This window comes from Mercenaria mercenaria, chromosome 5 (assembly GCF_021730395.1).
Source record: "Mercenaria mercenaria strain notata chromosome 5, MADL_Memer_1, whole genome shotgun sequence".
In the NCBI taxonomy this organism is placed as follows: domain Eukaryota; kingdom Metazoa; phylum Mollusca; class Bivalvia; order Venerida; family Veneridae; genus Mercenaria; species Mercenaria mercenaria.
Genome location: NC_069365.1, coordinates 40,453,785 through 40,481,310, shown reverse-complemented (window position 1 = coordinate 40,481,310; position 27,526 = coordinate 40,453,785). Strand labels below are relative to the sequence as shown.

The 27,526-nt window shown below is 35.5% G+C and overlaps 1 protein-coding gene across 1 annotated transcript; it reads left to right on the top strand.

Moving 5' to 3' along the window:
• Window positions 1-1,186: 1,186 nt before the first annotated feature.
• LOC123556973 (COMM domain-containing protein 8-like) lies at window positions 1,187-27,141 on the top strand. Its single transcript, XM_045348106.2, has 5 exons — window positions 1,187-1,340; window positions 19,396-19,551; window positions 21,062-21,214; window positions 22,417-22,572; window positions 25,242-27,141. The coding sequence occupies exons 1-5, from the start codon at window positions 1,278-1,280 to the stop codon at window positions 25,263-25,265; spliced, it is 552 nt and encodes a 183-aa protein (XP_045204041.2). The 5' UTR covers window positions 1,187-1,277; the 3' UTR covers window positions 25,266-27,141.
• The last annotated feature ends 385 nt before the right edge of the window (window positions 27,142-27,526 follow it).

The following is a 27,526-nucleotide window of genomic DNA, read 5'->3' as shown; positions in this document are numbered from 1 at the left end:
TTTATTTATTTATTTATTAACATTTAAGATCAATAGCATAAAACACAACACAAGGCAATAAATATATTATCACAACATATAAAAAAAACAACAATTTCTTTACATAGTTATAAAAACGAATCTATATTTAAGACTAGGGTAAGATGTATACTTTTAATAAAACAGAAAATTCTAAGCCAGGTGTTATACTTTAGAGAAAGCTAAAGACCTATGGATAAACCATTAAGCTAAAAGCTTATTTCCAATGGGGTCCATGCTAATCTAATAAAAGATACAGTGTAAGAAAGGAAAAATAATATAAGAAATACCCAGATTTTGGTACAACACGGGATTACTAAAAGTATGCATGACATATTACATAAAATTTATCACAATTAATACATTTTTTTGTTATCAACTTATCATATTTGTGCTTAACTTATTTATCACAGATACACTTATCACATATAGAATCAGTAATATACAAAATCACTTTTACTTTCTGAAGTTTGCTTATCCAAAAGTATTTTCTTAACTAACCATTTGAAAGTTTTAATATTATTAACATTTTTTATGTTTTCAGGAAGAAAGTTCCATTCCTTACATCCAGTATAACAAAATGTCTGTTTACTAGTGTTATTATTAATACTAGGTAACATAAAATTCTTCTGAGTTGATCTGGAACCGTTAACAAAATGATCACGCAATTTTGCAATACTTTATCCGGCGTAAAATAATTAAAGATTCTTGTATCTTGTATATTGCAGTGTCATCTGCAGATAGACAAACTTTAGGCTGGGCTGTTGGGGTTATTTATGTACGCTGTGAAGAGCAGATGCCCAAGCACGGACTCCCGTGGAGCTCCAGAAGAGACTGGAATGATCTCTTTGCTCCTAACGTTCATAGAAGTTTCCGATCTTAAATACGAGTTTTTTTTCTGCAAATTTTCATTTTTTCATATGCCCGACTATAAATAAATTTTTATATTATCTTGTTATATTGTATCTAAGATGAAAGCAGTTTCTTCCCATACATTGCCCTAACTATTTTGTTCATTTCAATATCTTTTTTTTCTGGCTGTTAGAAAAAATATACTAAAAGCATTGTTTTGTACCCGACCATGTCTGCTTGCTTCATCAATTGAAGCCGTAGAAATAAACAATGCGTCGTTAAGTACCTTTCTTCGAAATTACAACCAGTCCTACGAGCAAAAGTTATATGCTTTGTCATTGGTTGCATTGAAAACTAACTTACAATCAAATAAGAGTTTACAGCTCAGAAATCATCTGACTGTCAAAATGGCTGCTTCCTTCGAAAATACTGAACTTTTGAAAAAAACTGAACTTAAATCTAGTGTAAATGTATGTTTTTACTGCAAACATATTTAGATTTAAATTGACACTCCTAGGGAATGCCGATGAAAACTGTGATTTGTCACTCTTTTCTTTCTCTCAGGAGTTGAACCAAGATTTGACTGGGTCACTGATCTGTGGGTGTGTATGCTAAGAAACCTTTGTCAATATCCGACAATAGTTGTGGATCTTCATCTAGCCCTTCAGAGCTTGACAAGTTCTTTGAAACTTGTCGCAACTCGTCCCACCTATATAGAATTTTTCACTTGTCCTGCTACAATTTGTATACTCGTCCCAGAATTCAGTAATAACAGACAGCGTCTGTTTTAAAATAGCAACCCCAGCTAATTTTTTAAATGTCTTATTTATCAATAAAACCTATTTCATAATAAAGGTCTTGATTAGACAAGCTCAGAACAGTTTACTTTTTCTAAATATCTCTACCAGAAAAAAAGTTATGGCAATTTAAATACGTGTATTTTTCGCAAAATTTCACGCACTTTTTTATAAGATTTTCTCATTTTTGGTAAATTTTGTACAAAATCGATGGCACCGAAAACGACAGATTTTTTTAGTAAATTTGCCATAATTTTTTTATTACTTGAGATATCTTCATGAAAATTGGCAGTCTTGTGTAATTTTTGGTGCTCTTTTCATTTTTGCACTTAAATTTTGGCTAGGACCTGGTATATACATGTCAGTTTTCTTTAAGTTGACAAAAAATCAATGTAGATTTCGACATTTATTCAAAGATGAAGACACATCATACACATAAAACAAAAACATAATGTAACAATAATCAATATTTGCTTTATACAATGTAAACACTAAAACATAGCAATATCACTTGGTTATCTAAATTAAAAAAAATAGCATTTATCACAATCATTTTAGCTTAAACTGAACCAGAAATGTGAGATGTGAGGAACTGGCATAATTAAGCTGGCCCAAAGTCAGACTGTTTTTGCCATGACATGGCTCAAATTAAATGAATAAATAACATGTTCTTATCATAGTCATTATACTGTCACACATACAACAACCTTTCTCACAACTCAAAAGTATATTTTGCTGTATGTTTTGAATGTTGTGTTTATTTCCTCATGACAAGAAATGTACCACAAGCGCCCAGAATTTCTGCACTCGGGTAAAAATGCACGTTTTATAATAAATTCAAGAGACACTTGCTGCACATCCTTCCGGGATGGCCAAGAGAAATGCCCAGGTCGCCTTGTTGGAGCCATGAAATTTACAAACAGACAGTCATCACAAGTTTTTTCAATAATGCCCGGGTACCAACTGTCCTGGTAAGCAACAGCTATATATTCACCGACACTGAAATTCTCATTGTTTATATTCATATCATTTTCAAACTCATTTTCATCATCTATTTCTGCTTCAAGTCTCTTTCTCTTTTTTATTTTTTATTTTTTTCTACTAACATGTCATTGTGAATTTCTTTTAGTACACATTTTTCTGATTCTAAATGAAGTTTTCTCATGACAGCCCCCTTTTCTTGCGTCTTTCATAACTTTATTTCTGTCTGTAGAGGGCATATGAGAAAGCCATTTCAACATGTTATTGCGATTTCTTTTCAGCAACTGTATTGAGGAGTGGTGGTGCATAGATGCATTTGGGCGACGTTTTTGACTGGAATCCAAGTCCCCAAAATGGTGTTCGCAAGCCAAGATTGGTCGACTGTGCATAGCCTGTGCATTTCAAATCTTCTGGGTTTGGTTCCTCACTAAACTGGCCATCGGGGAGAAAATCCTTTAACTGCTTTTCAATGCATCTAAGCATTGCACTAGAAACTACTTTGATTAATTCAAGCAGTAACTCTGTTTTGTCAGATTCTTTGAACACTTGATTTTCAAATAATTTTCTGTTTTGCACATCAGCAACATCATCAGATTGCCAGTGATTTTCAGGGTTCAAGAGAGTTTTGGGATTTGCAACACAAGTTTGCAAATAGTCTGCAAGGCTCTGAATATGTGAATAAAGCTTCAAATAAGGCACTAAGCCAGACGTAACAAGATTCCAGTAAGGTCCTGTAACTCTGAGAAAGAACAGTCCAAAACAATGAAGAAGTGTTTGTATAGTTGGACACTGCAAGTCTGCCTTGACTGAAATAAGTTTTCTGTTTGGTTGCTGTACTGTACTAAGAACCTCGAGCATATCATTTGAATGATGAAGTATCTCGGCTGAGGTCTGGAATATACCGTTGAACCTGTTGTCTTTATAGTTTCCTATAACAGACTTGACACCATTTTCGCTACAATGAGCTTCCCACCTGTCTCGTAATCCATGGTGGTCTCCAGCTGGTGCAAATGTGTCGGATACTGTGCGTACAACTCTCTCTATAACGGTACCAGTCTTGCCCCAGAACTTGAATTGTTCAAGACTGTCCCGACCGAGTGGGCCTTCTGCTTCTACAATATTTTTTTCAACTCTTTTCACATCATCACACGCATACTTGTGAAAACCTAGTAACACATGAGCCATACAGTGGAAGTGTTTAATTTTTTGCTTATCATTTTCAGGACTTTCATTTATTACACTGTCTCTCCATTCGTCAAGCAGTCTATCTGCGGCTTTTTCATTGCTTGCACGATCCGACATACTAAAAGAGAGCTTTTCTAATGTATTTCTTATGTACTGTTCAGAATCTAATTCACCCCTCTTATCATTTGTTTGTATATCACACATTTCTTGAACATGGTGTTTCGTTACTTCATTTTTTGTTTTTGCAGTTTCATGTGCAACGCGTGTAAAACCAAGGCTCATGATCTCTCCACTGTCTAAAGTCACTGAAGTATCCAGTATTTTTTGTTTTTTTCTGGTGGTTCCATCGCGGTTAATACCGAAACTTTCAGCTGCATCAATCTTGGAGGCAATAAATTTCTTTGCGATGAAGTGGCCCTCGTCGACAATAGTTTGGGTAGTTGACTTTGAGGGAAGATCACTGTTAGCAGATCTTTAGAGAACATGTTATGGGAAACAGATTGGATGACTTTTGGGATTTTCTCAACAGCTACCTCAAGACCCGGGTAGTTCAATCACACACAATCTTACATTGTCATTGAAGGAACCATCCGAATTTTTAGTCTGGAAATTGTCTTTGAGCTTCTCCTGAAGTGTTTCTTGAATAGTGACTAAGTTCTGAATTTCCATATTTTTATCTGCAACAGTTTTGTGTAGTTTCTTTATAGTGTCATTGGATTTAATTCCTGTTCTGAGTTTGTTCAAGCTCCTCTTGAAATAGTTAACAGACTGTTTTTGCTTTGTGCTGCTGGCACCTTGTTCACCTAGCTTTCCTTTCAGACTTTCATTTTCTAACATAAGTTGTTGAACATGATCTTCACTATTTAGTATGGACCGCCTTGCCCTTTCACTGTCATCATTTTTAGCTCATCTGATTTTTTGAAAAAAAATGATGAGTTATTGTCATCACTTGAGCGGTTGTCGGCGTCGGCGTCGGCGTCGGCGTCGGCGTCTGCGTCGGCGTTGCCTGGTTAAGTTTTATGTTTAGGTCAGCTTTTCTCCTAAACTATCAAAGCTATTGCTTTGAAACTTGGAATACTTAATCACCATCATAAGCTGACCCTGTATAGCAAGAAACATAACTCCATCTTGATTTTTGCAAGATTTATGGCCCCTTTTGTACTTAGAAAATATTAGATTTCTTGGTTAAGTTTTATGTTTAGGTCAACTTTTCTCCTAAACTATCAAAGCTATTGCTTTGAAACTTGGAATACTTGTTCACCATCATAAGCAGACCCTGTACATCAAGAAACATAATTCCATCTTGCTTTTTGCAAGAATTATTGCCCCTTTTGGACTTAGAAAATCAGTTTTCTTGGTTAAGTTTTATGTTTAGGTCAGCTTTTCTCCTAAACTGTCAAAGCTATTGCTTTAAAACTTGCAACACTTGTTCACCATCATAAGTTGACCCTGTACAGCAAGAAACATAACTCCATCCTGCTTTTTGCAAGATTTTTGGCCCCTTTTGGACTTAGAAAATATCAGATTTCTTGGTTAAGTTTTATGTTTAGGTCAACTTTATCTCTTAAACTATCAAAGCTATTGCTTTGAAACTTGCAACACTTGTTCACCATCATAAGCTGACCCTGTACAGCAAGCAACATAACTCCATCCTGCTTTTTGCAATAATTATTGCCCCTTTTGGACTTAGAAAATCATTTTCTTGCTTGAGTATTATGTTTAAGTCCACTTTTCTCATAAACTATCAAACCTATTGCTTTAAAACTTGCAACAGTTTTTCACCATCATATGTGGACACTGAACATCAAGAAACATAACTCTATCCTGCTTTTTGCAAGAATGATGCCCCTTTTTAGACTTAGAAAATCATGGGTAGGACAATATTTCTATTACACAAAAAAAAATCAGATGAGCGTCAGCACCCGCAAGGCGGTGCTCTTGTTTAATAATAGCTCATTTTTCAACTTCCTATTGACCCTTCTGATTTTTCGTTCCCTTATCTCATGATGTCTTATAACTTTGTCTTGCTTTAGAATTGTCATCTTTGCTTCACGCAGTTCTTGTCTGTTTTTTTGTGCTCTAGAATCTCGTTTCTCAACATTTCGCACGGAATAGTGTCCTTTCGCAGACTTCAGGCGTTCTAGGTTTTCCTTCTCAGTCTCTATTAAATTCTGAATTGATTTTAATTCTTTTTGTTTTTTAACAATTTCATGCTGAGTTGTGTTCAATAACTTTTCCTCGTCTGTTTTTTTTTAGTTTGAAGCTCTTTTTCTGACTGTCGTCTCATTGTTGGACTGGGGAAATTCACTGTTCATATTATGCTGGGACTGAGTCTCTATCTCAATTTGGGACGGGGAATTATCACAAGACTTTATTTCTGGTCGCGACTTGGTGGTCACACTGCATGCCTCTAAGTTATTTGGGGACAAGGGAATATCACAAGGAGTCTCTGTCTCGGTAAGGGACTTGGTAATATCAAATGTATTCTTTGGAATGCATGTTGTATCTTCTGCGACTGTAGATATCTGATTTGTTCGGTTTCATTTCTCAGTCCTGATGAATGACACTTTTCGCTCTCTGTTATGTTAAATGCAGTTGATTTAAAACTCTTTGACTGATTTAAATCCTTTCACCTTTTTTTTGCTGTTCAACTTTCTATTAATTTCTTGCGCATTTGTAATTCTGTATTTCAGTGTACTTTGACTGGCATTTGATTGTGGCTGGAGAATTTGTATCCATTGGACTACACTAGCACATGGCAGATTTGATTTGTCAGCAAATGTTTTTAATTCTAACACATGTCCATTTTTCAAGGCACCTTCAGGGATTTGACATAATTCATTTCCTTTTAACCTATCTGACAAAAGCCCCAATTCCTGACAAAAAGGTCCAGGGAATAAAGATGCCATAATAATTGAAAACCAACAAGACTTTCAGCTATTCAACAGTGTTGACATGGACCTGAAAATAAACAAACAAAAATGATTAATAAGATGACGATATAATCTGATTTTTTTACAATTGAAGGTCAAAAATGAAGTTACTTTCTCATTATTTTAAAGGTTCATAGAAATTTTTATTCGTTGTCCGAAATTCGGACATCCGAGTATATGGCCATTTATAGTCGGTGCCCGCTCGGCAGACACGCGGTTTTCAGACAATATTCAACTATTTTCGAAAGCAAAACGTCGAAATACATTTATAAATGATTCAGATTGTTAACTTGAATCATTTTGAATATTAACGGACCGATTTAAGATTCATTATACAATTTTTATTGATATTTTCTTGGAAGATTTTTCAACTCTAAACTAGGTCATTTTCGTCGAGAGAAATGTTCATACTTTTTCTTCGATTTCTACATAACGGCCATTTATAATTATCTAATAAGTATTTCGTTATATCTAAATACCATTTACTATTAAGTTTTTTTGCACTGAAAGACCATACTATCGATAATTCTTTTGCTTTAGACTTTTTTCTGAGACTACCGCTTGGAAATCAAGTTTTCCAATATGGCGGCCAAGCACGCCTCGTGGCATCGGCGGGTTTCTTGCGTTCTCTGAACTTTGGATGCAAATGCGGTCGGGTAAACGTTGATGGATTTTAATAATTTATATATCACAAAAAAGCTTATAAAACGTAGTTTTTGATGGAATAACTCATTTTTTTACATACCTTGTGGATTGGCAACAAATCTAACCAGACTTTACGGCATTGTAGATTTTTTTTTTCTAGGTCATTTTTTTACGGAAGTAACGCCATTGTGAAGCTCATTCTTTTCTCTGATTGGATTATATTACCTCATAAATATTCATGAATGGCAAGATTACCGCATCTTTAAATGAAAACACACCCCGTTATAAACACGTGTCCACCATAAATAGCCGCGCGCGCAGGTGTGAAAAATACCGATTATTACCAATAATTGGTAATTAATAAATTAATTAACATACTTCTCCTTAATGGATTTTCTTTAAATTTGCAGCTTATGAAAGATAATTCATTTCTGATTTATCTGATATCAGTTTTATATAAATTGATTAGTAATAAAATGGTTTATTTGGATAATAAACCTAATGACCCATGGAATTTATGTAGAAAATCCTTATCAGTTAATTGATTATTGGATTATGCTGGGGTTGCTATTTAAAATCTGTTAAAAACGGCAAATGCCAGAATCTTGTTTTTGACTATTGAGCATCTAGTCCAAATTACAGGACGTTTTGGGACAGCGTGATAACTTTTGACTGTCGCTGTCCCTTCACTTAGAGGGATGACAACAGTAAAATAGCAGATCAAAAAATAAGTCATCCCGATAAGCCAAATGAGTAAGGCTGTTTGAGCGTCTAGCTTAAACACATGCAATCATAACGCTTTACCTTAATGGAGTTGGATGAATTTTAAAGTTGCGAACAACAAATTTACTTTCATTTTTAGCTCATCTGATTTTTTGAAAAAAAATGATGAGTTATTGTCATCACTTGAGCGGTTGTCTGCGTCTGCGTTGGCGTTGCCTGGTTAAGTTTTATGTTTAGGTCAGCTTTTCTCCTAAACTATCAAAGCTATTGCTTTGAAACTTGCAACACTTGTTCACCATCATAAGCTGACCCTGTACAGCAAGAAACATAACTCCATCCTGCTTTTTGCAAGATTTATGGCCCCTTTTGGACTTAGAAAATATCAGATTTCTGGTTAAGTTTTATGTTTAGGTCAACTTTTTCTCTTAAACTATCAAAGCTATTGCTTTAAAACTTGCAACTCTTGTTCACCATCATAAGCTGACCCTGTACAGCAAGCAACATAACTCCATCCTACTTTTTGCAATAATTATTGCCCCTTTTAGACTTAGAAAAATCATTTTCTTGGTTGAATATTATGTTTAAGTCAACTTTTCTCATAAACTATCAAAGCTATTGCTTTAAAACTTGCAACAGTTTTTCACCATCATAAGTGGACAATGTACATCAAGAAACATAACTCTATCCTGCTGTTTGCAAGAGTGATGGCCCTTTTTAGACTTAGAAAATCATGGGTAGGACAATATTTCTATTATACAAAAAAAAATCAGATGAGCGTCAGCACCCGCAAGGCGGTGCTCTTGTTAGATATATCAGTAGTCTGGCCTTTTCATGGCTCCATTTTAATTAAATTTATTGTATTTTATGTAAAAAAAATTGCACACGTCCTACAGGATGAGTACTATAGGAAGTTCCACTTGCCTGGAGCCAATTTCTACTCATATTTGCAAGTGGATGAGTAGATTTTTCGAGCCCTGCACTTGTTCCATAATTGAATATCCATTGAGCTATCGGCAAATTAGCACCCTGCCCTCATCAAGTCCATAAGTTATTATTGTCGTTTTTGTCGTATTTTTTCGTGCCGATTATTTTTCTTATCCGCACGACGGGTGTTTCGGTAGCATTTCTAATTTTGGCGTAAGGTATATCTTAGTTAAAAATACTAGCTGTAATAGCATCACATTCATTGTTTAAGATATCAAATCAATAGACTTTGATTGGATATTAAAACAACCATTATTATTAAAAATAATTGAATAAATCATCCATTGCAAATAAATCAAAAGAATGCAAAGAACACATATTCTTGCATAATTAATAATAGTTAATTAGCATACCTTCATCCGTTATTTTACTTGTCATGTTATGTTTTTAATTCAATAAATCGTGCGTAAGTAATTCAACATAATGCGGGTAGGTGCATGCTAAAATTGTACTTTATGGAGATCTGAAAAGGCTTTTAAAAAATTGTTTTCAGTAATATGCTTAAAAAATAGGGTGGGTAGATCTAGATCGGATTTTTTTAAGTGAGACTTTTTGGAAATTATTTTTGTGTCAAAAATGAATACAAATAAGGGGGTTATGTCTTTTGTTAAAAAGTTGAAAAAAAATCTCCAAGGAAAAAAGGGAAAACCTCCGAAAAGATTAACTAAATTTCACATAATTATGTATACAGCATTTTTAGTTGTATCAGTAACAAAAATAATCGACATGACTTTCCAGTTATGTCAGCAGATCGTCGTGTGAATAACGAAAATAATCGGCATGACGGTCGTGCGGATAAGGAAAATTATCGGCACGACTGTCGTGCGGATAGCCACAGCCTTTATGAAATGCTGTTCATAGAATAGTAGTCTAAGAGCTACTGGACTCACCCATGCGTCCGTGTCGGCGTCCCAATTTGGTTAAGGTTTTGTATGTAAACTGGTATCTCAGTAACCACTTGTGGGAATGGGTTGAAACTTCACACACTTATTCACTGTAATAAACTGACCTACATTGCACAGATTCCATAACTCTGTTTTGCTTTTTTACAAAATTATGCCCCTTTTTTGACTAATAGAAATTCTTGGTTAAGGTTTTATATGTAAGCTGGTATCTCAGTAACCACTTGTGGGAATGGATTGAAACTTCACACACTTATTTACTGTGATAAACTGACCTACATTGCACAGGTTCCATAACTCTGTTTTGCTTTTTTACAAAATTATGTCCCTTTTTCGACTTAGAAATTCTTGGTTAAGGTTTTGTATGTAAGCTGGTATCTCAGTACCCACAAATGGGAATGGATTGAAACTTCACACCTTGTTCACTGTCATGATTTGACATGCACTGTGCAGGTCCCATAACTCTACTTTGCATTTTTTCAAAATTATGCCCCTTTTTCTGACTTAGCAGTTTTTGGTTAAGTTTTTACTAAATTATGCCCCTTTTTCAACTTTTATATTCATTCAATTGACAAGGCTGTTGAATAGTCGAGCGTTGCTGTCCTCCGACAGCTCTTGTTGTTTTCAAAATTAATAAAAAAATTCTAAATTTCATTAAGGTAAATAAATAAAGAAAGAAAAATACGGCATTAACTTAAGAACGAAATTCAGGATTATGTGTGCATGTGTTCAGGTTTAGCTTCTTTTTCAACAGTTTTCCAGTCATATACATGATGGTGTCTACTTGTAGCAGGGGGCACAATGCCCAACTTCATAGTGCTGCCTCACAGGAATACCACACCGTAGACACATGACATGATACCCCATCCAGTCACATTATACTGACACCTGGCTGACACCGGGCTAAGCAATTGTAGCACTTCCTCTTAATACTGAGTACCCAGAGAGAAAGCTACTAGTACCATTTTTTAGCTGGACTATTCGAAGAATAAGTAGAGCTATCCTACTCACCAAGGCGTCGGCGTCACACCTTGGTTAAGTTTTTCGTACCAGTCCACATTTTGACAAAGTCTTTTGAGATAAAGCTTTAAAACTTTCAACACTTGTTTACCATCATCATGGCCAGTTATAGGCAAGAGCACATAACTCCATCAAGGATTTTGGCTGAGTTATGGCCCCTTTTGACTTAGAAATCATGGTTAAGTTTTTCGTACCAGTTCATATTTTGACAAAGTCTTTTAAGATAAAGCTTTGAAATTTTCAACACTTGTTTACCATCACCATGTCCAGTTGTAGGCAAGAGCACATAACTCCATCAAGGATTTTGGCTGAATTATGGCCCTTTTTGACTTAGAAATCTGGGTTAATATTTCGTACCAGTTCATATTTTGACAAAGTCTTTTGAGAAGCTTTGAAACTTTCAGCACCTGTTTACCATCACCATGTCAAGTTATAGGCAAGAGTACATAACTCCATCAAGGAATTTGGCTGAATTTTGGCCCCTTTTGACTTAGAAATCTTGGTTACGACAAACTAAATGTGTTTGTATATTCATTCTTAGGAAAACAAATCATAGACCTGTCTTCGATCTGACGCTTTATGGTTTAATAATGCAGAAATAATGAATAAATTGCCGCAGAAACGCTTCAAAACAATGTTGCCTTAAAATGACGTCATGACGTTACGTGTCAGTTACCGTGCAAAATTAATAGCTTTTATCTTGAAAGTACGTAATTCTGTGCATTTTCTTTATTCAAACTATTTTCAAATAACCATTATTTGCTGAAATATTTTTTATGAGTCTTTTGCTCTGAATAATAATCAATATTTTGCTTCTTTTATGTAGTTACATTGAAATGTTATGCGGAATGTACGAAAATGGATGATGGTAACCAATGTTATTTGGAATATAGTTAGGTGAGAGGTTACTTGTTACGGCCATTTTCAAATAAAAAATCTAGCAGTTTGATTTGTAATACCTATTTTTCAGGTTCCGTTGATAATTTGTTACTTATATACTAAAACTAAGATCTAAAATTGTTCAAATTTCAGTAGAAAATTGTGGTTTCTTGAATTGAAATGATGTTACCATGGAAACGAAGCCCGTGACCTATGTATCTAAAGGTAAAATTCAAAAGCGTTGACACTAGTCTATTTAAGAAACACAGCTTCGGCTTTTTATTTTCATTTCATCAATATCCATGAGAATAATAGTAGCATGCTGAACGATTTTTCCATGAACAATGCCAGACGAGGGGTACTGCTGTAAGTATTTTAAGCTTAGAAATGTGTTTGAATAAATGCAGATGACACGAAAATATAACTTACGTTAGAAATAATATGTTTTAAAGCTACATCAACTAGAAAGATAATCTTATTCAATATTATTTTATAAGAAATTACGACAAAACGCAAGATATAAGCCATTTTAAACATCTCTGTTGTCATGGTTACTTTAAACTTTAAGAAAAATAGGGTACCATGTATAGTGCTTGGTATTTTGCTAATAATATTACCCAAATATTCCATGTTGTTCATTAACAGAATGGCACTGAAGCCGTCGAAAACCCCTATTTTTATACATAGCTGTCTAAAAATGAGAGAAAATGCGTTACCATGGAAACACGAGCCCCGCGACATATACATTTTAAGCTTATATTAGAAAGCTAACATGCATACTAGTAAAATTATAGATTATGCTGACTTCTACGCATATCAGTGAAACTAAAATACACTGAAAAGTGTTAAATATCCGTATTTTCCTTCTTCTTTCCATATGAAATACCTTTGGAGGGTCATGTTCTTTAAACCTGAATAAAAACTGAACTTGAAGGAACAGAGACAAAAGAAACTGAGATTTTAGCAATTAAAACTTCATATAACACGAACTACAAAAAGACGTTGGCAGTTCAACTAATTCGAATTTACCCTTGTAACAAGGTAACCTACCTCCTTAAGTTTTTCGTACCAGTTCATATTTTTTGTAAAATGTTTGACATATGGGTTTGAAACTTTTATCACTTGTTTAGTATAATAGTCTCTATCTGTAGGAAAGAGAACATAACTCTGTCATCTATTTTGGCTGAATTATGGCCCTTTTTGGACTTTGAAATTAGTTCTGTTTTCATACAAGTCCATGTTTTGTCAAAACTATTTGACATATGGCTTTTAAACTTTGAACACTTGTTTATCATTATGATTTCCATCTGTAGGCAAGAGTACATAACTATTTTGACTGAATTATGGCCCTTTTTGGAATTGGCTCATATATTGCCATTTAGTGCAAGACTTATTGTTGTCTAATCTATTTATTTATCCCCCCGCCAAAGGCGAAGGGGATATTAGAAATGCTCTCCGTCCGTGCGTCCGTCCATGCGTCCGCAACGATCTTTGTCCGGAGCATAACTCCAAAAGTACTGTAGGGATTTTCTTCAAACTTCATACACTGATAGAACACATTGCGAGGAAGTGCAATGTGCAAGAACAATAACTCTACCTTGCCTATTTTTTGAGTTATTCCCCTTTATCATATTTTCTTTAAAAAATTTGTCCGGAGCATAACTCCAAAAGTACTGGAGGGATTTTCTTCAAACTTCATACACTGATAGAACACATTAGGAGGAAGTGCAATGTGCAAGAACAATAACTCTACCTTGCCAATTTTTTGAGTTATTCCCCTTTATCATATTTTCTTAAAACATTTTGTCCGGAGCATAACTCCAAAAGTACTGGAGGCATTTTCTTCTTCATGCAGTGATTTTTCTTGCCCTTTTGGGAAAAGGTCCGGTACCGGTACCGGATAAATTGGGGAAAATAGCGGGGTTTTTACTCAGATTGGGAATTTTTATAGTTAATTAATAACATCATTTAGAATGCTTCTTCCTTTAATTCCATGTAAATATCATCAAACAAACTGTTTGAAAGGTTAAATCATGGTAATTATATGCCCGTTTGAAAAACGAGACGTATTATGGGAACGCCCCTGGCGGGCGGGCGGGCGGGCAGGCGGCGTCCACAGACCTTGTCCGGAGCATATCTTCTACATGCATGAAGGGATTTTGATGAAACTTGGCACAGTTGTTCACCATCATGAGACGGAGTGTCATGCGCAAGAACCAGGTCCCTAGGTCTAAGGTCAAGGTCACACTTAGAGATCAAAGGTCAAATTCAAGAATGACTTTGTCCGGAGCATATCTTCTTCATGCATAGAGGGATTTTGATGAAAGTTGGCACATTTGTTCATCATCAGGAGAAGGAGTTATACACCATCATGAGACGAAGTGTCATGCGCAGTTCCCTTCTTTCAAATTACTTCCCTTTGTTGTTACTATAAATAGCTTATATTGTAACTTTTTCATTACTAGTCATAGGAAAAATCGAGACCACTTTTCTGTAGTACAATATGCATGCTACATCCAATTTTGAGGTGTATTTTGACCAGTCTCTACCTGGTAAAGATTTTTGTGAGGACTTACAATTTTTTTTTTTGATTTTTTTTTTTTTTTTTTTTTTTTTTTTTTTTAAGATTAACTTCCCTTAGTTGTTACTATAAATAACTTATGTTGTAACTTTTTTATAATTGACCGTAGGGAAAAACCAAGACCACTTTTCTGTGGTACAACATAGATGTTACTTTCCAATTTTAGGTGTATTTTAAGGTATCTCTACCTGGTAAGGAGTTTTTTTGTGGACTTAGAAAAACAAAACACTTAGTTATTACTAAACAACCACAAAGTTAAAATTCCATTTGCAAATACAGGTGCTAGAGTAAAGAAATTTGCTGTGACGGGCGTATATTGTGACATTCTTGCACTCTTGTTGTCATTGTAACTTAGTTTTTCTTCTGCAATCATCAAAATGCAAACTTCATTTGGAGAATTTTTGGATGATAATTGGGAAAAAAGATTGCATTTTTCAATTGGGAAAAGGTCCTTTTAGGGGTACTTTATAAAGAAGGAAAAAAATCGCTGTCATGCATGAAGGGATTTTGATATAACTTGGCACAAATGTTTACCACCACGAGGCGGAGTGTCATGCGCAAGAACCAGGTCCCTAGGTCTAAGATCAAGGTCACACTTAGAGGTCAAAGGATACAAGAATGAAAACCTTGTCCGGAGCATTTCTTCTTCATGCATAGAGGGATTTTGATATAACATGGCACAAATGTTCACCACCACGAGACCGAGTGTCATGCGCAAGATCCAGGTCACTAGGTCTAAGGTCAAGGTCACACTTTGACGCCAAAGGTCAGATACAAGAATGACTTTGTCCGAAGCATTTCTTCTTCATGCATGGAGGGATTTTGATGTAACTTGGCACAGTAATACACCATCATGAGACGAAGTGTCGTGCGCAGTTCCCTTCTTTAGAATTACTTCCCTTTGTTTATACTTTAAATAGCTTTTATTGTAACTTTTTCATTACTAGTCGTAGGGAAAAATCGAGACCACTTTTCTGTAGTACAACATGCATGCTGTATCCAATTTTGAGGTGTATTTTGACCAATCTCTACCTGATAAAGATTTTTGTGTGGACTTGCGAATTTTTTTTTTTTTTTTTTTTTTTTTTAGCTCACCTGTCACAAAGTGACAAGGTGAGCTTTTGTGATCGCGCGGTGTCTGTCGTCCGTCGTCCGTCCGTGCGTCCGTAAACTTTTGCTTGTGACCACTCTAGAGGTCACATTTTTCATGGGATCTTTATGAAAGTTGGTCAGAATGTTCATCTTGATGATATCTAGGTCAAGTTCGAAACTGGGTCACATGCCATCAAAAACTAGGTCAGTAGGTCTAAAAATAGAAAAACCTTGTGACCTCTCTAGAGGCCATATATTTCACAAGATCTTCATGAAAATTGGTCAGAATGTTCACCTATGCATGAATGTGTGACACAGTAAGACGATGTGTCGCGCGCAAGACCCAGCTTCATAGGTCAAAGGTCCTAAACTCTAACATCGGCCATAACTATTCATTCAAAGTGCCATCGGGGGCATGTGTCATCCTACGGAGACAGCTCTTGTTATATATAAGGTATCTCTACCTGGTAAGGAGTTTTTTTGTTGATTTAAAAAAACAAAAGACTTACAATGATTACTAAACAACCACAAAATTAACATTCCATTTGCAAATACAGCTGCTAGAGTAAAGAAATTTGTCGCTGTTAGCTTTCCATTCCTTCTTTTTACAGTAGCCATATAGAAAAACATCATAGCTATACTGTTCATGAAAATTAATAAAATTTAGCAGTAAACCACCTCACTACTGACTTATTCTTTCTTCCACATCTTTAAAACCCCTGATGCGGACCACAACTAAACGGTTCTTCAAAGCTTTCCCCAAAATTAATACTTTCAGACACTATAACTTGCCAGGAACTTTAGCCTTCAGTTATAATCTGCCCGGCGGGGGGATTAGCTATGTGTAACATGGCTCTTGTTTCTTTTGTCTGAATATCCGTGGAAATATTTTGACCCCATTCTTCAATCAATTCTTCGAATAGTCTAGCACGCTGTCATCAGACAGCTCTTGTTATGTCTTTGGTATGACTCAGCCAGGGATCAGAGAATGTATAATTTCATGTAGAAAACATAGGAAACAGCATATCCTCTTAGATATTGACATCCTTGGGCGAGTCTGTTCAACCAGTATATGGGCTGTCTGGAGTCTAATGTTCCATAAGGTACCTTGTTAGGGCCTCTACTTTCCTTTATCACATTAGTGATCTCCAAGAATAGGTAACCTCCCAGGTCCAGTTATATGCAGAGAACTGCCACTTACACAGAACCATATGGTCAGACAGTGACCACACTGGGATACAGGACGATTTACAGGAACTTTAGAAATGGGCCACTACATGGGGAATAGCATGTCAGTGCTAAGAAGTGTAACACCTGAACACATCCGAATAGGTTTTCACACTTTTATCAACTCGACAACACTTTCCTCCAAGAAGTACCCAGCAACCCACCCACCCTACCCTAGAGTGCAGATCTGCTAATTAGGACCCTTACCTTTCCAAAGACGTAAACTCTGTCAAAAAAAACGACAGCAACAATCAGCACTCTTCACTGAGAGGGATTGTGATATGCTGTGAGAGCTCATCCTGCCAACATGCCAACAGTGCCGAGAATTCAACAGGTTAACCTTCCAGTTTAAGATTGTGGAAGGTATGGTGACAGTGGACACGTCGTTCTTAGTCAAAGGCCTGAATGCAGAGCTAAATCATGGAGTTATGTAAACTAATTTGGAAACTACAAACATTTTTAGCTTGACTATTCGAAGAATAGGGGAGCTATCCTACTCGCCCCGGCGTCTGCGTTAGCGTGAGCGTCACACAAATGTTAAAGTTTGCGTACGACCCCAAATATTTTCAAAGTCCATTGGGATATTGCTTTGATATTTTGCGTACTTGTTTACCATCATGACCTCACTCTGTAAAAAGGAGGAGGCAACTCTGTCAAGCATTTTGACTGAATTATTTCCCCTTTTCGATTTAGAATAAAGGTTAAAGTTTGCATACCACCCCAAATATTTTCAAAGTCCATTGAGATATTGCTTTCATATTTTGCGTACTTGTTTACCATCATGACCCCAGTCTGTAAAAAGGAAGAGGCAACTCTATCAAGCATTTTGACTGAATTATGGCCCCTTTTCAGCTTAGAATAAATGTTAAAGTTTGCATACCACCCCAAATATTTTCGAAGTCCATTGAGATATTGCTTTGATATTTTGCATACTTGTTTACATCATGACCCAAGTCTGTAGAAAGGAGGAGGCAACTCTATCAAGCATTTTGACTGAATTATGGCCCTTTTTCGACTTAGAATATGCTTATTGTAATGTTATAGTTTACTCATAGCTTATATTATACTATCAAGCACTGAGAATAGTCGAGCGCGCTGTCCACTGACAGCTCTTGTTATTAATCAGGTCACAAATCTCATTAAATGTTTCCTAGTGCAAAGTGCTAACCCTGAACAATTTAAGACTTCTTTTTTGTAAGAACTGCGGTTAAGTGAAACCAGCAGTTGTACTGGAAGAAAGCACCATCTGTGCCCAGTTGAGGTTTTTAAGACTAGCCTCCAGAGCTGTTACTAAGCGTGCACACACACTTAGTAGTGTTATACAAGTATTAGGATCTGCTACAAAACCCACAGATATATAGAAACAAAAACAATTAAATGAGACGAAGCCACAAATTGAGCTGAGGATGTTTAATTTTTAGAGCAAAACAATTCACTCCTCAAAAGGAAGGGACAATTTGAGATAAAGTGTTCAAGTAAAAGTTTAGTGCCATCATACCTATTAGTTAGAGCAAATATCATACTTTGGACATTTATAGGGGAGCCAGTGTTACAGCGACATCCATTGCTGCATTTCCTTCAGGAATATTAAAATTAAATATCTTTCCAACATTTAGAAATCTGTGTTTAAAAATTTTATTTTTTTTCCCAACTGACTGGAAACTGCTCATGTAGAATGTTTAAGTGATAAATATTTTGAGAGATCAAATAACATCCTCCCTTCTTTGTGGAGAAGCAACTTCCTATCTGCTAGACGCACCTTGGTAGCTTCCACCCAAAGCTCTATAATTTATAAAGAGAACCACAGTTTGTGGCAATATACTCCTGTCACTGTAAAGCCTAGTTTACACATCTCAATCATGCTATAGAAATAATTTACTTTCATAGAGGTGTGGTGAGGGTGGTAAGGGGAATTCTCACATAGCAAAGGTTTTGCATTGTTTCCTAGTTGAACATCTGGCGCAGTACGCTGGTATTTTTAGCTCGCTCAGGTGAGTTTTTGTGATCGCTTGATGTCTGGCGTTCGTCGTCTGTAGTCTGTCTGTCGTCTTGTCAACATTTAACTTGTGTATGCGATACAGACTGTATTTTTCAACTGATCTTCATGAAATTTTGTCACAATGATTACCTTAATGAAATCTAGGCGAAGTTTAATTATGGGTCATCTGGGGTCAGAAACTAGGTCACTAGGACAAATCAAAGAAAAACGTTTTGTATGCGATAGAGGCTGTATTTTTCAATTGAGGTTCATGAAATTTGGTCAGAATGATTGCCTTGATTAAATCTAGGCCAGGTTCGAATATAGGTCATCTTGGCTCAAAAACTAGGTCACTAGGTCAAATTGAAGAAAATACTTGTTTACACTTAAGAGACCACATTTTTGGTCCAATCTTATTAAAAATTGGTCAGAACATTTGTTTCCATAAAATAACTAGGTCAAACATGTTTACACTGTTGTGGTGTGTTTCTCAGGTGAGCGACCTAGGGCCATCTTGGCCCTCTTGTTTGTTAGTTTGCTTACATTACATGTTAAATGTTTCAGCCATTCAGCAGTGTTAGAATATTTCTATTTTCAGTTGTTGCATAGGCTAGTAGATGGTATCTGTCATAGACCAAGACCAGCTTATGATGAATTTTCCAAAATTTGGTCGCTTCAAGACTGGTGGGCTCTCACTGATACTTACACAGATTTGTTCAAGGAAGCAGTGAAAAACACTTGGACAAAAGATACGGTATACTGTCAAAGTAGTAATTTTTGTGAGGGTTAAATTTTCGATATATTCATGAGGTCTCGCATCCTCACATAAATATGAACCATTTGTATGCTTCTTATGTTACTGTCTTAAATTTTTAGGAAACGATATATGTCATTAAGAAATTGTCAGAAGTACTGTAATCTGTATATTCATAGAGGATATTTGTTTGTTTTGAGTGAATATGGATATATCTCACTGAGAAGTGAGAAAAAATTTCAAATATTTTTATGAGCGTGTAGCGCAGGTGAAAATATGAACATTTTCTCATAGGTGAGATATTCCATATTCACAAAAAACAAACAAATTTTCTTTTTATTTTATGCTTAATTATGTTGAGATATGCATTTTGCACCAAATTTTAATCTCAGCACGGGAAACAGATGCGCGCAAACGAACATGACGTCAGAGGTGTTGTGACGTTAGAAAGACACATACGAAAAAAGTTCCATTTTGTTTTATTTCTTGCTGCATAACGTTATGAAATTCTCATTAAGTGAAATAATTTGAATCGAGAAATATACTATAAAGAACAAAGTGCGGCTACGATTTTTATCCTGCTTTAAGCAAATAATTTGAAATTTATACACAAGGTACAAGTAGATCGGCAAAACTATAGGCCTACAGTGAGTGATATGCAGTGAGTGATATGGATAATATCTCACTGATAAAACACAGTATTTCATCAGTTAGCATAAAATAAAAAGTTTTACCTCTTGTCTTGGAGACAGATTGCAAATACTGACTTTCATGTCTAAACTTGTACAAATATTGAGATACTATTGATTAGTCAATTTAGTGGTTGATCAATATACCAGTCTTTACCTATATTGGTACTCTCAGCATAGCCACATCAGTATGCGGGCACAATCAATTTGGTTTAATCTTCATTACATTTGTATTAAATTTGAAACCTTCAGCATGATTTAGAATTCTTTCATGTGCAGAAGCCATTTAGCTAGTCCAGTCAGTGGTTCGGCCCAGGTGCACACCCTTGCCAGAAACTATGCCTTGTGGAGCTTTTCGGGTCTTACCCTCAAAACTTGAAAGTCAGCATTTAAACTAAATTGTGTTAGTATAACTTCAAACCTACTGGACAAACAAATAATGGTTGATTGTATCCAGGTATCCACACTTGTCTGGACAGTACAGGCATTTGTCCTTTCCACAAATGTCTTTTGCAGTTATGAAATTTATAATTGAGCTGTGCCATGAGAAAACCAACATACTGCGTTTGTGACCAGCATGGATCCAGACTAACCTGCGCATCCGCACAGTCTGGTCAGGATCCATGCTGTTTCCCTAACGGTTTCTCTAATTGCAATAGGCTTTGAAAGCGAACAGCATGGATCCTGACCGGACTGCGTGGATGCGCAGACTGGTCTGGATCCATGCTGGTCGCAAACGCACTGTGTTGGTTTTCTCATGGCGTGGCTCAATTATCATTTTTTCTGTTACAGCTGCATAAATTTGCCACTTTCCGTTACAGCTGTTTGAGAAGCTGCAAGGCTTAGATGATGACTACAAGTCAGTGGTATTTGATGTTGTTGACAGTAGAAGAGCTGATATCAGAAGTCAGTTGTTAAATGACAGCCATGCCTTATCACAGGCTAATATGACTGACTTTGATTGGAAATTAAAGGTACCATGCAATTATTAATATGGAGTGAGAGATGTAGGAAGGGCATGCAAAGTGTGGATTTGATTTAAAGGACATGAAATTAACAGAAAACTTGCTTTTTTCACATGTAAGATCAAATAAATTTTCACTGGTGTCAGAACACCAGATTTTACATTTTCTCTAGTGGCTGTGCCACTTGTGAAAATATTGCATCTGGTGACTACTTGGTGTAAGTTATTTCAGTATTACACTGAAACAAATATATTTCAGTTCTGTCTGCTGGGACATCTAAAATCATTCAAGGAAGTAAAAGAATATTCAAAATAAGCTTGAAAATATAATTCTAAGGCCCTCCCTTGGGGGCGGCATATTGTAATTGCAGCGTCCGGTCTTTAGTTTGTTTGTCACTGATAAAATTAATGTCAATATGAAGAATATGAATATTCTTTTATTTTGTTGCTCTAGCAACGAAATGTGGTTGCTGTGGTAACAAATAAAAGATATGATAAAAATGTGGATTCTAGGATAACTTAAAAAGTACAAGATATGTTTTCATGAAATTGGTGAATATATAGAAGACAGTGTGAAAAACATGCACATTATTTTTTTTTAACATTTGTTTATCCTTCTGTCTGTCCTTTCAGTCACAAATGGTAGATTCTGTCATAACATTTAAAGTACAAGGGATTGTTTCATTTAAACTAGGACATAGGTAGAAAGAAATAAGCAGAATATCCAGATGACTTTATTATGTCGATTTGTCAATCTATTTATCCATCTCTCTGTTCATCTGTTAGTCACATGATTGATCCTTTGTTAACTTTCAAAGTACACAAAGTTTCCTATGGAAGAAAATATAACAAATGCCCCTTTCTGTTGGAAGGACTTTTATTGCTGGGCAATGTTTTGTTTAGAACAGTCCACATATGTTCCAACACTCAAGAACAGTACTCTTTTTCACCTGATTGACTTCAGAGTATTATTTACAAAATGTAGTCAAATTTGTTTGTTTGTATTGCATTATAGCGCCATTTTCAACAGATTTTGGTTGTCAATATCTTGATAAGTAAGCAGTCAACTTATACATATTGCAAACAGATTAAGGCCCTTGGTAGGCAAGTTTTTCTTTTTTATTATATATGGTTTTATGACGAGTGATCTCACCCTTATATAAGAAAACAGTCATTTTAAGCCTGTTATTATGTGTTTTCCCTGTATTTCAGTTAGTGATGTCGAGTGATAAAATATCAAGCGTGCAGGAACCTGACCTGGCTCTAGACATGGAGGTTCAGACTACTGAAGGAAGAAAGACGGTATCTGTAGAGCTGAACAAACAACAACTTAGTAACCTTATAAACAGTTTAGAGGGAGCTAACAAGGTATTTGTCTATATTTTTTATATAGTTCTCTTGCCTCCCCTAGTTTTGAAATAACAGGCACAGAGTTGTTCTAGTTAATAGTAAAATATTCAGTGATAATTGTGTGGGACATCTCCAGGAACAAATGGAATTTGTTTTTCAGATTTTGACTTAGAATATGAAATACAGTAAATGATTTCATGTTCTCATGGGAAAAAAATTGCCGGAACTGCAAAATTTGATGATAGTCTGATTAATTATTTCGTCCAAAAGTTTTAGTTAAGCTTTAAGTATTTGTATTCAACAAAGTTTGATTTCCAGATTTAAAAAAAATTTCACCACTTGAAAGAATCTGGCATATTTTACAACAGTAGCAAATGGCAAAAAAGGTAAAGTTTCTTGTTTTACATGGGTAGTCGATGAAAGTCCCCACCTGGAATGGATGGTACAATTTTTTTCAAGCCGAACCCACGGCATGTGTCATAATTTATTTCCCCAGCATCCAGTCTTGGCAGGTACTGCTGGAAACAGTACCAATTTAAGTAAATCTCCCAGCTTTGAACACTAGGCGGGATATCAGCTGCAACCAGGAGTCGAACCAAGACTGCTGGCATTTAGTCTAATCTGCCAACCATTGCGCCACTGACTCCCTAAAGATATTTGAGATATTTTGATAACTTAATATTTGTCTTTCTTGGCAGAATAGGCTCTGGATTTTAAATAAATACAAGTTAGCTGGAGGGCCTAGAAATTGGAATTGAAACTGTATTTGTGGCTTGGTAATTTTTTAGCTCACCTGAGCACAAAATGCTCATGGTGAGCTTTTTTGATCGCCATGTGTCCGTTGCCCGTCGTTGTAAGTCGTCCGTCGTCGTCAACAATTTGACTGTTAACACTCTAGAGGTCACAAATTTAGCCCAATCTTAAGGAAACTTGGTCAGAATGTTACCCTCAATAAAATCTTGGACGAGTTGATATTGGGTCTTCTGGGGTCAAAAACTAGGTCACTAGGTCAAATCAAAGGAAAAGCTTGTTAACACTGTAGAAGTCACAATTTTGGTCCGATCTTAATGAAACTTGGTCAGAATGTTACCCTCGATAAAATCTTGGACAGTTTTGATTTGGGTCATCTGGGGACAAAAACTAGTTACATTGAAACAGTTGTAAAAAAAACAGATAGAGACTATGAAGTGAAGTCTGTATTATTAAGGAACACTCGAATAACCTGAATATTGCTTAAATTTTCTGTCACTAGCTCCCTTCCTTTGATTTCTAGATGATGAAGATTCTATTATATACTTAGAAAGATTACCAACTCCATTCTGATTCAGCCAGAACTTATTTGGAAATCAATGACAGATTTCCAAACTTAGTCAGAATGATTATGAGCATATTATCTTGGCTAAGTTTCAGTTTTTTTGCTCTCGAGTTATGGCTCTTGAATTAGTTTAAGTTGTGTAAATAGATAACTAGTCTGCTCATTAAGTAGAGTATTTTAATAGGCGAAAGTAATTTTCTGTGACAGGCATATATTATGACAGTTTGGCACTCTTATTACTATAATGACTTGTTTCAAACTGGAAATGGTTGTTTCTCATCATCACCAACATTACATGACACAAGGGCCATAACCCATGCACCTTTATTTCAAGAGTTATGCCGCCTTTTTACACACAATTTCTGGTTAAAGTTCTGATGCACTTTCACTCAATCTCTGTTATTGTCAAATGGATACCCCCCCCCCCCCCCCCCCCCCCCCCCTCCCGGTAGTTGCTCCACATCATCACCTACATCAGATGACATTAGGGCCACAACACATGCACCAATATTTCATGGGTTATTGCACCCTTTTTACTTAGAATTTCAGTTTTAAGTTTTGATGCACTTTCATTCTTATCTCTGTTATTATTAAATGGATTTGATAAAGTTCCACATCGTCAGCCATAACATACATGACAAGATCCATGAAATGTAGATGTGCATGATTTTTTACTGCAGCTGATGGGTGGGGCATCTGTACCCAGCTCCCTATCCTCACCCATCCCTTCAACAATTTTTTTCATGTACTTAATTTTATTTTGTCAGTTCAGAAACTTGACTCATTAAATATTTTGTTTCCTCTGACAAAGCAGTATTACAGGCATATTAATCAGTCCAGTGATAGCTCTTGTTTCCTCAGATGCCCTACTTCACTATCCAACATCGACATAATAGAGCATGCTGTGTCTTCTAACAGCTCTTGTTCACAATTCTATTTTTTTAATATTGCATTAAGAATTATTATTCGTGAACATTTATAGATTTTGTCAAACAAACAGGACAAAAGGATTTAGCATTATAGTGGTGGGGGAGGGAGGTGTAGTCAGTAATCACACCCTGACCATTTATTCACGATTGTCAGTGCCATTATGAATCTGCTTGTCAATATAGCAATTGCATTACTTTTCCCAACAATGGGCATTACACCTATAGTAAAAAAATTCTTACCCCAACAACATAGCTATTTGGGCCAAAACCACAAAATTTCATGCCTACGAAATTAAAATGGTTCCGCAGTATTATGTTTGAGATTAAGTCTGAGATGAGTCGAAGAATTAGGACCTCATCTGTGAAAAATACAATGATTGTAGCTTATGAACTCTGTTCACTTTTTTCATGCTCTCAAACTTACTTTTTGTGTGTATTTACAGGCTTTGGTGCAGCTGAAATCTTGACCAGCAATCTAGAATCAAGTCTCAGTGGGACCAGGGATAGACTCATTTACTTTATACTTTAATAGACTTCCTTCCATTATGTGCAATAAAGTGTATTTTGTTTATATTTATCCATATTAAAAACATTTAGAGTTTGTGTATGTACATGTTTTACATGACTGTATTTGTTACAAAGTTGAACAGTTCAGTAGTGATGTTCCTGATAAGATATACTGTTGTTGATTGGTTAATTTTCACAAGCTGTATTTAGTGATTCTGTTGGTAACACACACAGTTTTAGCATTAAGACTTCATAAAGCCATTTGTGTTTTAGGAATTGGTGCAGATTAATATATATGAATATTCTGGATGTGCAAGTGACATTTTTTGCCGATATTAGCAAAAAGAAAACAAACCCCAAAAATATGGTAAATATTACCCAATCTATATAAAAGTTCTGCAAACTGGATCCTGTGAAAGTGTGTTAATTTTTCAAAGTCCCGTTTTTTTCTGAATTCAGTTAAAAAGCACTCTGGATACCAGAAACACTGAAAACCAGACGACTGAATTCTGGAGACAATTTTGCATGGCCACAAAGGAATATTTTAAATAAAATATCCCGTGAATACTGGAAGATATGATGTGTTAGCACAGTATCAAATAAATGAATCTATTTCGTAGATTATTTAGTTTGCAAAAAGGTTGCTGGCTATTAAAAGAAAAATAGCATTGTCAAGAAAGAGAGACGTTAATTTATTATTTGATCTGTTCTTTTACCTGTTTTTTTTCTTCATAAAACATACCTTAATTAATGACAAACTTTCTGGCATATGAAAATAATAGATATTCTTAATAAAAACCTCGATTGTTTGATGCATCATTTATAGGAGGTAGTCTATTCATAATTCCATGATAATTTAAGATAAACATTTCATTAAGATTTGTGTGATGTTTAACCTTTAGCCTGCTGGCGGCGAGCTATTTTGCCTTTGTGACCAGTGCAGACCAAGATCAGCCTGCACATCCGTGCAGGCTGATCATGATCTACACTGTTCGCTATTCAGTCAATAAATTTTCAGTGAACACCCCTTTGAATACTAAATGGTATTGCCCAAATTGAATGATGGACCAGTCCATTTGAGAAATTTAGCAGTCTAAGGGTTAAAATAACCAAAAAAATGTGATAGATTACAGTCAGACTTTGTTCACTCAAACTTGGATAATTCATACTCCACCCATTGCTCAAGCTCACTGTCGAGTCCAAGCAAAATATTCTATGATTATTATAATGTATTTTTTTTATGGCTAGAACTACTGATAAGTCGAACAAATCTTGCTTGTCCCATTGAGGTCGAGCAAACAAAGTTCAGCTGTATTTTGTTTTCAGTTTTAAATTATATTTATGATTGGGAGGTACCATACATATTTAAAAAAAAAAACCCAGACATGACCTTCAGTTTAATACATGTAAATAAATCAGAATACAACACCACAAATATGTGTAAAATCCTCTGAAAACTGGAATCCTCTGTAAACCGGACTTTTGACTTAGTCCGATCAGCGTCCAGTTCCCCAAGTTTTTACTGTAATTAAAACTCACTGTAGTTTACTTTTTGATTACAATAATGAAACAAATTCAAGAAAAAGGTTGACATAAAAGTTGACAGATGCCAAGTAAGATTAAGAAGCAGATGTTTCATGAAAATCAAATAATTGTTCCAGCTGCAGTAAAGTGTAGAAATGGATTAGATACAAATATAGATATATAACATAATAAACCTTAGATCAATTTTAAGTGTCTTTTTCAGCAGCCATTGCCGTTCTAATATTTGATTCTTTGTTTAGAGCACATATGTTACATGTTTAAATGTACAAAATAAACTTTGTATGTTTGCAATATGTTGTCTGTTCTCGCTGACCTTACACATTGAAAAAGGTCTCAGTATGGGAGTTTATTTTATATCAAACCCAACAACCAAGGTTTTCATACCATTTTCAGCTTTGGTGATTGTAGCAAACCCCAGAGACATTTAGTATTATATCAGGTATGCAAGGTTGCCACCTTCCTTGAAAAGTCCGGGAAAATGTTTTTTTCAAGGTCAGTGAATTGTCAGGAAAATCTTGATAATGGTCAGTGAAAAACGAAATTTGAGAAAAGTCTGGGTGGGGGGAGGGGGAATGAAATTCTGGGTCAATGTTTAAAATATTCAGCGGCTATGGCAGTGTTCAAGCAGTATTTCCAAACACATTTTGGTGTAATTGTGAATAAACATAATTTAAAT